A 12,845-nucleotide genomic window follows, 5' to 3' on the forward strand; every position below is an offset into this window, starting at 1 on the left:
AAAAAAGTGATTGATGGAATTCCTGTCCGTAAAGTGTCTCGACAGACGATATTTGAACTGTGTTGACAAAGATTGTTTTATTCATTGGTGCCACCCTTGTTGTCACCTGTCACTCAGAGTTGCATTGCAAAATCATACAGAATAAATTGTAATGTGTTTATTTTGTTTAAAGTTCAGATGGGATTTTTGATTTCCTGCGTGGCATAAATTTGCTGTGCGCAGAGGACGCGTGAGCGGTGCGCAATTGCGCAGGGAACGTTGCTTGCCAACCCTCCCAATTTTTCCGGGAGACTCCCGAATTTCAGTGCCCTTCCCGAAAATCTCCCGGGGCAACCATTCTCCTGAATTTCTCCCAATTTTAACCTGGACAACAATATTAAGGGCGTGCCGTGATGGCACTGCCTTTAGCGTCCTCTACAACCTGTCGTCACGTCCGCTTTTTCACCATACAAACAGCGTGCCGGCCCAGTTACATGTTGTATGCGGCTTCTACAGACTAATGTAAGCGACTGCAAGACATACTTAATCAACAGCCATACAGGTCACACTGAGGGTAGCCGTATAAACAACTTTAACACTGTTACAAATATGCGCCACACTGTGAACCCACACCAAACAAGAATGACAAACACATTTCGGGAGCACATCCGCACCGTAACACAATATAAACACAACAGAACAAATACCCAGAATCCCTTGCAGCCCTAACTCTTCCGGGACGCTACAATATACACCCCCGCTACCACCAAACCCCGCCCCCCAAACCCCCCTCAATCGTACCTCAAAGTACGATTGAGTACATTGAGATTCAAGTACCCATTTAAGTTTTCATGTTAAAATTACGCACATTTTAGAGTGTAGAAAGTGTTTATAATAGCGTATATATGCACCGTATTGCTTTTTTATCCGGCACTACTATGAGCTTATGTAACGAAATTTCGTTCTTATCTGTGCTGTAAAGTTCAAATTTGAATGACAATAAAAAGGAAGTCTAAGTCTAAGTTTGTGTGCTTTAAAAGACACGCTGCTAAATGAGAGGTATCTCTTCTCTCGGCTGTTGAATAAGTCTGCATCTCTTTCCAGAAAACTGCGGTTTCATCACAAGTAAAACTTTCTGTGGTACGAAGCCTGCTTCGTCAATTCTGCCATACTTGTGAGCGCCAACGTTTTTTTCTTAAACTCCACAGCGATTCCCTCCTTATTTCCACGCTGGTCTGTTGTCTTTTTGGGACTCTTGAGTTAGCAAAATGTACAAAACTAGTCAAAAGGGGAAAAACAAACACAAAAGGCACACACACTGAAGCGCTGAGTAGTGACTATAATGTACTGCGCAGCAAGTGACGTGGAGGGCTGTGCCTACCCGAAATTGCTGCACCCTGCTTTTACCTGCAGGTGGGATGAAATGAATAACTGAATGAAGCGTTTGTACACAGAGACATGGTTCGCACACAGAGGCATATTTGGCTCATCCTAAATGTTTGGAAATGGAAAAGTTTGCAAATAGAGAGAAGGGTACGTATCGAGGTTCCACTGTATACTGTATGTACAATTAAAAAAGATGGACATCTTTGGATTAGAGTATGCTGTAAATCAGCGGTGTCCAAACTTTTTCCAGCCCATAAATAAAGTTGATTTGATTTGATTTGATACTGAAAAATGAAGTGACCACTTTGATACATTTTGTACATTAAATCCAATGTTGGTCAATATATGCTATGCTAACTTAACCAAGGTTAAGTTGAAAAAGCTAATTAGTGTTCGATAATGTATCACATTCATAAGGAATTATTATTGTATTTTTTTACAACATGCTGGGAGCAACAACAAAAAAATATTTTCTTGTCAAACGTTGTAGATATAGATGGGACATTAAATTACCTTAACCGCAAATAGGTTGGTTTGTTAGTTGGAAGCAGGCGATAATCAAAGTGGCTGTTATTTCTGAAATGCAAAAACTCATTATGTTTAACAGACATGCACCTGGGGATAGGTTGATTGGCAACACTAAAATGGCCCTAGTGTGTGAATGTGAGTGTGAATGTTGTCTGTCTATCTGTGTTGGCCCTGCCATGAGGTGGCGACTTGTCCAGGGTGTATACCGCCTTCCGCCCGTATGCAGCTGAGATAGGCTCCAGCGCCCCCGCGACCCCAATAGGGAAAAGCAGTAGAAGATGGATGGATGGATGTTATGATTTTTAACCTTCAAAGGATGACCTACAGTGATTTAAATACACATTTAAAACACTTCCTTGTGGTCTAGATAATACGTGTTGTGTATGATTTATGTAACTTGTGCTCCACATTAGGGTTGCGCGATATGAACGATATACAATATGAATGATATTAATTTGGCTGAGCTATTAATGCTATTGTTCTATCATGATAATGCATGTTGATGACACATCCTCGCTGTAGCCCGCAAATTTGACAGTGAGACGCGAACAAACGCGTCCTCAACGCAATGTAGCATTCTTGGTAGCAGCTAACGTCCCTCCACAGTGCAAAGCTACTTCTAAGTCAATAATCTTTTCCTCCATGGCGGCAAATAAACAGTTTTTAACAAGTATCATTTCTAGAGGACGAGGCATAGCTAAACATGCTTCACTACACACCATAGGACATTTCTTCTCAAATGGTGGGCAAGCCCCCCTGGGGCGGCATGGTGCGATGCAGGAACTGTTTTGTTCTTCCTGGAGGTGTATAACAGAAAATAATTGAGAAGCACTGCTGTAGGAGGATATGCTAACCACAAGCTGTAACTCTTGAATGTAAGCAAAGGTGGGTGGATCAAAATATCGACAGTAATCATGTAATTAGTCAATACTACAGAGGTTACATCAATATTTTTTATTATCAAAAAAATGTTTGGTTATTGGTTACAAAGTCAGGAAACAACTCACTGAACACAAGGGGACTTGAAAGACAAAAAACAAGAGATTCAAATCAAAGCCAATATTGGGAAATATTTTAATTTTTTAATTGATATTGCTACGCTGCCATCCTGTGTGTCTCTCTCTTTCTGGCTCTCTCTCTCTCTATTAAGCGATATAGGATAGACTTTATTTATTCAACTGTGTAGATTCAAAAAGTATTAAAAGTAGCGCAAACGTCCCACCCCTTGTTTCGCATTCCCGCTGAGTTTAAACCAAAAGCATAAAAACAAGAGGGAAACATTAAAAAAAAAAACCTAACAAACGACAGCTGCTGTAACCAGCTGCCACTTCAGCGGCGCCTATTTTACATACAGCAACAAAAGTACAATGCAATTAAAAACTAAAAAATAGTAATAAATAATACATAGTCATAGTGTGCACATTCCATTGCCCATCCTTAAGGTAGACAAAGCTGCTGCATGCTGACCACTCATGTCACTTCAAGTACAGAATTATTGTGGAGTTGGTTAAAAGCAGGAATGCTAATGCCAATGTTTTCGACCTGGTGCTAATCCGAGAGCCCGGTTGGTGTTTTTTTCGATGTGGTCTACCCACCTAACCACTATAAGATGCTCTGCAGGTTTATTGAATAAAGGTGTTAACTAAAGCATTTTATGTATGTGAGTGTACCGTGAGTGCTGTGAAGTGTAATAAGGCTTATTTTTGTGCTCCTCAGGTCCGAGTGATCCCACTGGAGCTGCAGAGACTTTTTGCTCGTCTTCTGCTCGTGGACCAGCAGAGTGCCTCCACTGCTGACCTCACTGACAGCTTTGGCTGGAACAGCAGCGAGGTGTGTGTTCCTGAGAGGCTCAAGTTACTTGTGTACTTAGCGATTGATTCATCACTCCGTGATACTGGATGCAGCCAAGAGATAAGGCAGGCCCGCGGAAAGAAGGGATGTCATCTTTGTCTAGAGGCAGTCCAGCTGCATTGGGACGACACAAAGCGTCAATATTTTTGGAAAATAATTATAATATTAGAAATTTTAATTTACCTTACTTTTAAACCCTGCTTTGTGGTGTATGAGTTAGGGATGTCCCGATCCGATATTTGGATCGGATCGGCCGCCGATATTTGCCAAAAAATGCGTATCGGCAAGGCATGGGAAAATGCAGATCCAAATCCAGTTAAAAAAACAAACTCCGGTCCGTGTTTTCCAACGCACCGATTTAAATGATACATTCCACTTTTTTGCTGCTCCGTAATTTCCGTTCCGCATTTTCCAGCACACCTTCAACACATCCACAGGTCTGTTGATTCTCACGCAGTTGCTTTTAGCTGCTGGCATTACACGACAGGCTCTTCTCACTCTTTCCTGTGTCTACCTCTCACAGACAGCAAGCGCACCTTCTTACACACGTCACATACTGTCACGTCATACGTCACATACGTATACGTCCTCCCCGAGCAGAGAGGTAGCAGCATGGCTAACGTTAGCTGTGATGCTAGCGCAGCCGTGCGAGCAACGCTCCCTCTAAGGTGCTCGCCTGTGCAATTGCGCACTGTTTAAGCGTCCTCTGCGCATAGCAAATCTATGCCACGCACAAAATCAAATTAAAAAAAATAAGCGCATAACAATTTTCGACACACGGACACGACAGAGAAAACAGTTTTCGTCATCATTGTTCAAATATCGTAACGTCTGTCGAGACGCTTATCTCCATTCGGTGCCACACGCCCACACCATCAAAATGCCGAGGCAAAAATGTCCACATCAACACCGTATGAAAAAATTAGTGATTTTTTTAGTTGTGATTTCCTTCTCTGCATGAAAGTTTAAAAGTAGCATATATTAATGCAGTATGAAGAAGAATGTTTTAATGTAGACATGCAAGCCTTGAAAGAAAATTTTGAAAATCAAGACTACATTTCCTGCAAATGGGTGCATTTCTACCCTATATTTTAACTTTAGATTTATTCTCATATCAAACTCTTTTGGCTGTCTTTTTGACACTTACATCCGGCGCCCCCCCTCCACACCCTGGATTATAAATAATGTAAATAATTCAATGTGATTATCTTGTGTGATGACTGTATTATGATGATAGTATATATCTGATAGTATATATCTGTATCATGAATCAATTTAAGTGGACCCCGACTTAAACAAGTTGAAAAACGTATTCGGGTGTTACCATTTAGTGGTCAATTGTACGGAATATGTACTTCACTGTGCAACCTACTAATAAAAGTCTCAATCAATCAATCAAAACACATAGAATCATCATACTGCTGTGATTATATGCATCAAGTGTTCATTCAAGGCTGAGGCAAAATACCGAGATATATATCGTGTATTGCAATATGGCCTTAAAATATCGCAATATTAAAAAAAGGCCATATTGCCCAGCCCTAGTTTCAATGATGCCATTTCTGTTTGTCATGTATAATTTTGTCTATTTTGTGTTTATCCTTGAATAAACAGGTCAGTTTCTTGTTACCAACCATTGTGTATTATTCAAACTCCCCTAATTCAGCTGGCTAGTTGTTATCAAGAGTACTAAAACCCTTTTCAACATGATTCTGACAACTAAGTAGGCTAAATAACTTTAAACTTTAATACATGCTCGGATAGGCCAGTATCGGTCAGTATCGGTATCGGATCGGAAGTGCAAAAACAATATCGGTATCGGATCGGAAGTGCAAAAACCTGGATCGGGACATCCCTAGTATGAGTCATGTTATGGATACGCTTTGTGTTTCAATTTTGCATACATTTTGTTCCACAGTCACTTTTTTAACCCGTTAGTCTGTCTAAAAGCTGGCTGTTTGTGGAGGCGTTCCTAGATGGTGATTGAAACCACACTCCACCCTCTTAAAAAGTATCAAATTTATTTATCTTTTAAAAAATGGGCACTTTTTAAATGTATATTTTTAAGTTGTTACCGCTATCTTTTTCAGACAGAGTCGACAATAAACTTCAAAAACATATTATTAAGTCACCGGTTATAACATTAGGTACACCTGCTCACTTGCCGACAGATCAGACAAGCTGCACTAGAAAAAATATGGCGAGCTGTGTACAAACAAAACATGAAATGTGGGCTACTACTTTACAGATACTGTAATATGATTGTTCATATTTTTTAATTCAGTACAGATTGGTGTCCTTTCGCATTGTGTTGTGCATTACAAACTCTCACTCGTTTCGTTCTGAAGAAGAAGCTAGCTTATCCCTTGCCGTAGCTAGCTTTTATGGCTAATACCGAACCATACCGATGTGTTACTAAGCTAGAAAAATAGTTCCTCAGTGTTCGCTCTTACAATAACAATGTCGCTACAGTTTGGTTATTATACAGGTTACTGTATGTTAATGAAGTATTGTTGACCATATTTAAATGCATTTTTAATGTGATTTAGAGGTAGAATTGATCGCTCCCATTAGCTGCATTGCTAACCAGCAAGAAACAAGCCAATTTTTACATGTTAGAATGCAAAACAAAAAAAACTTTTGTCTTCTTGTCTCTCATCATTTTGGATGATAGGCAAAATTCCCCAAAAAGTGCAGTTTCCCTTTGAAGCATACAAATTTGTCTTAATTCCAAACACTCTTAAGTTGAGGTACCACAGGATTTCATACCTGATTTAGATTTTAATTACAACATTCTGTCCTGGAACTCTTTGTGTCACAGGGAACAAACCAGCATGACGTGCAGGAACTCAACCGCATCCTCTTCAGCGCTTTGGAGCACTCTCTTGTTGGCACCTCCGGGAGCACACTTATCCACCGCCTGTACCACGGCACCATCGTCAACAGCATCGTCTGCAAGGAGTGCGGGAACGTCAGCCAGAGACAGGTCCTTGTCTAGGCCGGTTTTGCGTAACATGGAGCAACATCCACATGAGCCTAAATGTTTGTCTCTCTTCAGGAGGACTTCCTGGACCTGACGGTGTACGTGTGCGGCGTGTCCAGCCTGGAGGCGGCTTTGTGGAACATGTTTGTGGAGGAGGAGTTGTTTGAAGGCAATAATCTGTACCGTTGTGCGCTGTGTGACAGGCTGGTCACTGCTGCCAAGGTGAGACGTCATGTAAAAACATTCGATCAAAATGTTTTTTTTGTTTAGTTTTTTTTATTGCTTTTCCCTTAGTCTGCCAAGCTGCAGAAACTCCCGCCATTCATAACCATGTCCTTACTGAGATTCAGCTTTGACTTTGCTAAATGTGAGCGCTACAAGGAGACGGGACGCTACAGCTTCCCCCTCAGCATCAACCTACGACCGTTTTGTGAACAGGTACCACGCCACAGGAAACACACTTAAGTCACGTTTGAGCAGCGTTACTCAGCTGTGCTTGTGCTGACAGGCCGATGGAGATGACGCCGATTACTCCTACGAGCTGTTCTCTGTGATTATCCATAAGGGCGGCTGCTACGGCGGCCATTATCATGTTTACATCAGGGACATTGACCGACTCGGCCACTGGGAGCCGCCGGTGAGACGAAGTGGATGTTTGCGTTGAAAAACTTTACACTGGTGTCTTCAGAGTATCTTTTTGTTTCTATCAGGAGGACAACAACAAAACAAATATGCAGACGGATGTCAAGCAGGAGGTCAAGGACATCCACGAGACCGAACTTAATGAAAATGACCCGTTGTGCATCCTCATGGCTATTATCTCACAGGTATGCCCACTAAGTGTATTATTTTGCTTTTGTTGTCAGTGATGCTACTAGGGGTGTAACGGTACGTGTATTTGTATTGAACCGTTTCGGTACGGGGGTTCCAGTTCGGTTCGTAGGTGTACCGTACAAGATGTTTCCACACAGACATATTAAGTAGCGTATCGCACGTATGTGTAAACAATGCACACAGAGGCACAACACACGGCATGCTAGCAGCTAACGGGCTACGATAGACTGACCATAAGTCCTCTTTTCACCGGACATGTCCTCTTTTGCGGAGCTGTCAGGGCGGAGTTTCTTAAATGCCTCAAATGTCCGGCATTTTGAGTTAGGGTTGCGCGTATTTTCAATGTACGTTCAGGGTCAAGAAGGGAACAAATTGTGCGCTCAGCAGCATTCGTGAGGGAGGGGCAGAGACAGAGAGAGCGAGAGAGTTATGATAAACGCGCATGCGTCGCCAGGCTCTGCTTTTTATCCATAGATTTATCAGATTTAATTTTTTATTATCTACAGCAGGGGTTGTCAAAAGTGTGCCCTGGAGGCCATTTGCGGCCCACAGCTAATATTTTAAAGGCCCACGGCACATTCTAAAAATACTATTAAAATAAACAAAAACATAACAAAAGTGAAATAAATAAGCTTAAAGGTGAAATGTGATTTAGAAAAAGTTGCAATGTTGACTAATAAAACAAAGCTGTTTTTTTTTCTTTCAAACTGTCATTGCTCAAAACATAATATTGAATCAAAATCAATGTTATTATGAATTATTGACCTATCAAAGGTTCCGATTACTTCACATTAGGGCTGCAGCTAACGATTATTTTTCTATCGATTAATCTATAGATTATTTTTTTCGATTAATCGGTTAATCTATAGATTATTTTTTCGATTAATCTATAGATTATTTTTCCTTTTACCGATTTTTTTTTTTAATTTAAAATGAAGAGGAAAAAATAAATGTAGGCCAGTTTTTTCAAAAGGCATGGCTTTTATTTACAAAAAAAAAGTATGGCCACTAGTCAGTCAACATTGACAACAACATGACAAAATATTCTGTAACAATGTAAACATTTAAAACTTTTAACATTTAACAAAATTAAAAGTAGCTTATTTGCTTTTTAATGTGCAAATATAAAAGTAAACATCCAGTGCAAATCTTAATATTCTGGAATAGTATAAGCATTTCAAAAGTAAAAGTATTGCTTATTTTGCTTTAAAATGTGCAAAAATAAAGATAAACATCCAATACAAAAAAGTGCAAAACGGAAATATTCTGTAACAAGTGTAAACATTTCAACAAAAGTAAAAGTATTGCTTATTTGCTAAAATGTGCAAAAATAAAGCTAAACATCCAATACAAAAAAGTGTACAGTGTAAACATTTCAACAAAAGTAAAAGTATTGCTTATTTTGCTTAATAACACAACAATGATAGTATGATTAAAGTGAAAGTTAATTGTTCGTTTGTACATAGTATATGTAACTGTTAATGTTGTAAAAGGTATTTGCACAACTAATTAACGTTAGCGTTTGTGACACGTCTTGTGCCGTGGGGTTCTTTCAGGACCGAGAGACTGAACGCCAGACGGCTTTGCCAGGTTTACAATCTTTTAATTTTACACAAAGTCTTTTCTCTTCCAACTGCGCGGATCGCGCACCTGGGCACGATTGCGGCGTCGCTCCCGGCGCGCCCCGCCTCGCCGCTCGCTCGCCGCCGCCGCCTCTCCACAGCGTTAAAGAGGAGCGCGTCTTTGTAAACACTGAACAGGCACGCCAAACGCGCCTCTCAGAGCGAAACGGTGCTTTAGTTTATGAATTTACAACGCAGATACAAATGACACATTCATGTTTTTGTGTAATAATGACAACGTATACGCACGCGGACGATTGACTTGTTGATGGTGATGGCAAGAACGCTGTCGGGGGTTTTCTTTTCAAATGTTCGTTCATAGCCGTTGTGCTGCTATGATAGGCCATTTCCGCTCGACACAGTGTGCATACAACAACATTATTAGGCCGTTTATTGAAATACTCCCACACTTTTGACGACTTTTGGCGTGCTTTTTTCCCCTCGCTCGCATCGTCTGCTTTGCGCTCAGCCATGACAGTAAAGTAGTGTGACGTAAATATGCGACGCGCCGACGCACAAAAACGGCGTCGACGTATTTACGTAACCGATGACGTCGACTACGTCGACGCGTCGTTTCAGCCTTACTTCACATCAAATATTCCACTAAGACAAATATTTTTGGTGGAAGATTTTGCAAATTTGGTAAATAAATAACCCCAAAATTTATATTTTGTTGTTTTCTTACTGTACCGAAAATGAACCGAACCGTGACCTCTAAACCGAGGTACGTACCGAACCGAAATTTTTGTGTACCGTTACACCCCTAGATGTTACCAATCCATTGCCTTCATTTCCCGCTTTGTTTTGTAGGAGCCCTTAAAGAGCGTCCTATTTGACCAACTGGGCCAGAAAGTCATGGAAAAGATTGGTTCCTCCTGGAGTAAATCTTTCAGGAAAGACTGTGGCTCCATTGGCAAGGTGTTATTTTTAATCACCCCTTCAACATACAAGAAGACTTTAAGTGGTTGGTTAGTTTAGTTTTCTCCCCCATGTCCTTAGTACTAGTTGCCTTAGTTTAGTTAACAGGATAACTGAGAAACCAAGTTACCGTATTTTCCGGAGTATAAGTCGCTCTGGAGTATAAGTCGCACCGGCCGAAAATGCATAATAAAGAAGAAAAAACCCACATATAAGTCGCACTGGAGTAAAGTCGCATTTTTTGGGGAAGTTTATTTGATAAAACCCAACACCAAGAATAGACATTTGAAAGGCAATTTAAAATAAATAAAGAATAGTGAACAACAGGCTGAATAAGTGTACGTTATATGAGGCATAAATAACCAACTGAGAACGTGCCTGGTATGTTAACGTAACATATTATGGTAAGAGTCATTCAAATAACTATAACATATAGAACATGCTATACGTTTACCAAACAATCTGTCACTCCTAATCGCTAAATCCTATGAAATCTGTTACGTCTAGTCTCTTACGTGAATGAGCTGTATAATATTATTTGATATTTTACGGTAATGTGTTAATAATTTCACACATAAGTCACTCCTGACCCCGGCCAAACTATAAAAAAAACTGCGACTTATAGTCCGAAAAATACGATAGCTTAGGTACCTGACTAACAAATGGTCACCAGTCTCTTAGAAAACAATCCACAAAATGAGTAAGTGAATTACACAAAAAAAGGTTTAACCAATTTTTTTGTAAGATTGTTGGCTAAACATGACCGATTTCCGCAAAAGTGGTCCGAGCAGTATCTCAACTTTCGAGCTTAAATTGGTTGTGCGATGGAGTGTATAACGCAAAACACTTTAATCTTAAATCAACGTTGACCATTGAAGTCAATTGGTGTTTGTCACCCCCAAAACACCACAATTTTAACATGAAACATTTCCTTTGAAAAGAAAAACAACTTGGATAAAACATATTCGATGAAAAACAATACAATAGAATGTAGTACAAAAAACTAAAGTAGATTTATGAAGTATTGTAGCAGCATTTACTTTGGAAAGCAGATTTTTACGGTATCTCCTCTGAGCTGCATCCCAAACGCACCATCAGCAGCTTCACCATATTTCCATGGATAAATGTCCACATTTTAGATATTATTTTAACATCTTTGACTGGCGTTAGACTCCTCCTGCTTTAGTATGGTGCAGACTAATGCTACGCTCCGACTGCTGCCTACATACAATGATGATTTCTTTATTTAATTAAATTAATTCCACTTTTTCTGTTCAGCACTGTCCACCGCACATGCTTGGAAACACAAAGTTATGTCGATCTCTAGCTATAAGCCAATGCTAGCGAGTAAGACCAGATGTTTTGAACGTTTATTGGGTTGTTCACTGTGACATTTGCTACGCCAACTAATGGTAGGGATGTTTGGAGCTCCAAATTTTGTGTGCAACTTCAGGCACAACAATTAGCTGAGGGACGACTCTTATCTCAAAACAGTCTGAAGTTTAGGCACCACTATAGTTAGGTTTTTAATGACCGTTATTTAGGACTGCAATCTATCTGTGGCGGTGGGCTGCAGGGGGCGGACTAAATGACATCTAATTTCCACAATTGGCCAAGTGCTTGTAAATTTTATGGACGCCGTGGGAAACAAGGTGAGCAAAAAAACATGGAACGCAAATAAAATGTGTAGAAATCTAAATACCTTTTTTCCTAAACAAGATAGACCCCTCTGGTAATGCTTTTCGATGAGGGGGCAGAGTGGAGGGGCACAGCATGACCTGCTGCTACTTGAGAAAAGTAATACGTTTTTCATGTTTGTCTTCAAAGGTGTACAATAAGAGCAGAAAAAATTGCACGTCTTTTGCACGTCTTTTTTTTCTTCCTAAAAAGGATATTATAGAGGGGTTTGAATACTCGCTAAATATTGCTAAGTTGGCAACACTGATTCCTCCTGTTTTGTCTTTTTCTTCTCTGGCAGACTTGGTTCATAGGAGAGGTATGATGATGCCCCCTACTGTATAGAGTTGTAACAGCAAGCTACATTCACACACTGTCACACAATTGTCACGGCTTGTTACACCAGGCCATGCCTTATTTTGAGTTTGTTGGCATATTCCTGTGTATGAGGATTTAGTTCCGGTGTAGTGCTCTTATTTTGGTTTCTTTTCCTGTTTTAGTTTGTCTTTCTCCTGCCTCAACGCTGTTAGGTCCACCTGAATTGAGTTAGTAATTAACAGCCTATTTAAGCCAGCCTCGCATTTAGTCCGCGCTCGAGAATTGACTGCTGTTGCACGCTGTTCTTTCTTTTCATACCTTGCCGTAAGTGTAGTCTTGATTTGATTTTCCGTATAGTCTTTTTGTGCGCTCCTAACTGCACTAGTGTTCTCTCTTTTTGTGCACACTCCTGCACAAGAGTGTTTATGTAGAGTTTGACTACTGGTGTTATTAAATATTCTTTTACCTTGGGTCGGCATGGCGTAGTGGGTAGAGCGGCCGTGCCAGAAACCTGAGGGTTGCAGGTTCGCTCCCCGCCTCTTGACATCCAAATCGCTGCCGTTGTGTCCCTGGGCAGGACACTTCAGCCTTGCCCCCGGTGCCGCTCACACTGGTGAATGAATGATGAATGAATGGTAGGTGGTGGTCGGAGGGGCCGTAGGCACAAACTGGCAGCCTCGCTTCCGTCAGTCTACCCCAGGGCAGCTGTGGCTACAAATGTAGCTTACCACCACCAGGTGTGAATGAAT

At 40.6% G+C, this 12,845-nt stretch overlaps 1 protein-coding gene across 3 annotated transcripts in view; it reads left to right on the forward strand.

Moving 5' to 3' along the window:
* Positions 1–12,845, forward strand: part of usp40 (ubiquitin specific peptidase 40) — a 36,232-nt gene that overhangs the window by 5,747 nt on the left and 17,640 nt on the right. For all 3 annotated transcript variants that reach the window (XM_061968136.2, XM_061968138.2, XM_061968137.2), the window contains exons 3-9: positions 3,610–3,723; positions 6,566–6,730; positions 6,803–6,949; positions 7,022–7,165; positions 7,236–7,364; positions 7,438–7,554; positions 9,994–10,101. In XM_061968136.2, the coding sequence (XP_061824120.2) occupies positions 3,610–3,723; positions 6,566–6,730; positions 6,803–6,949; positions 7,022–7,165; positions 7,236–7,364; positions 7,438–7,554; positions 9,994–10,101 (924 nt within the window). The remainder of the gene's footprint in view (positions 1–3,609; positions 3,724–6,565; positions 6,731–6,802; positions 6,950–7,021; positions 7,166–7,235; positions 7,365–7,437; positions 7,555–9,993; positions 10,102–12,845) is intronic.

Source organism: Nerophis lumbriciformis, linkage group LG08 (assembly GCF_033978685.3).
Source record: "Nerophis lumbriciformis linkage group LG08, RoL_Nlum_v2.1, whole genome shotgun sequence".
NCBI lineage: Eukaryota > Metazoa > Chordata > Actinopteri > Syngnathiformes > Syngnathidae > Nerophis > Nerophis lumbriciformis.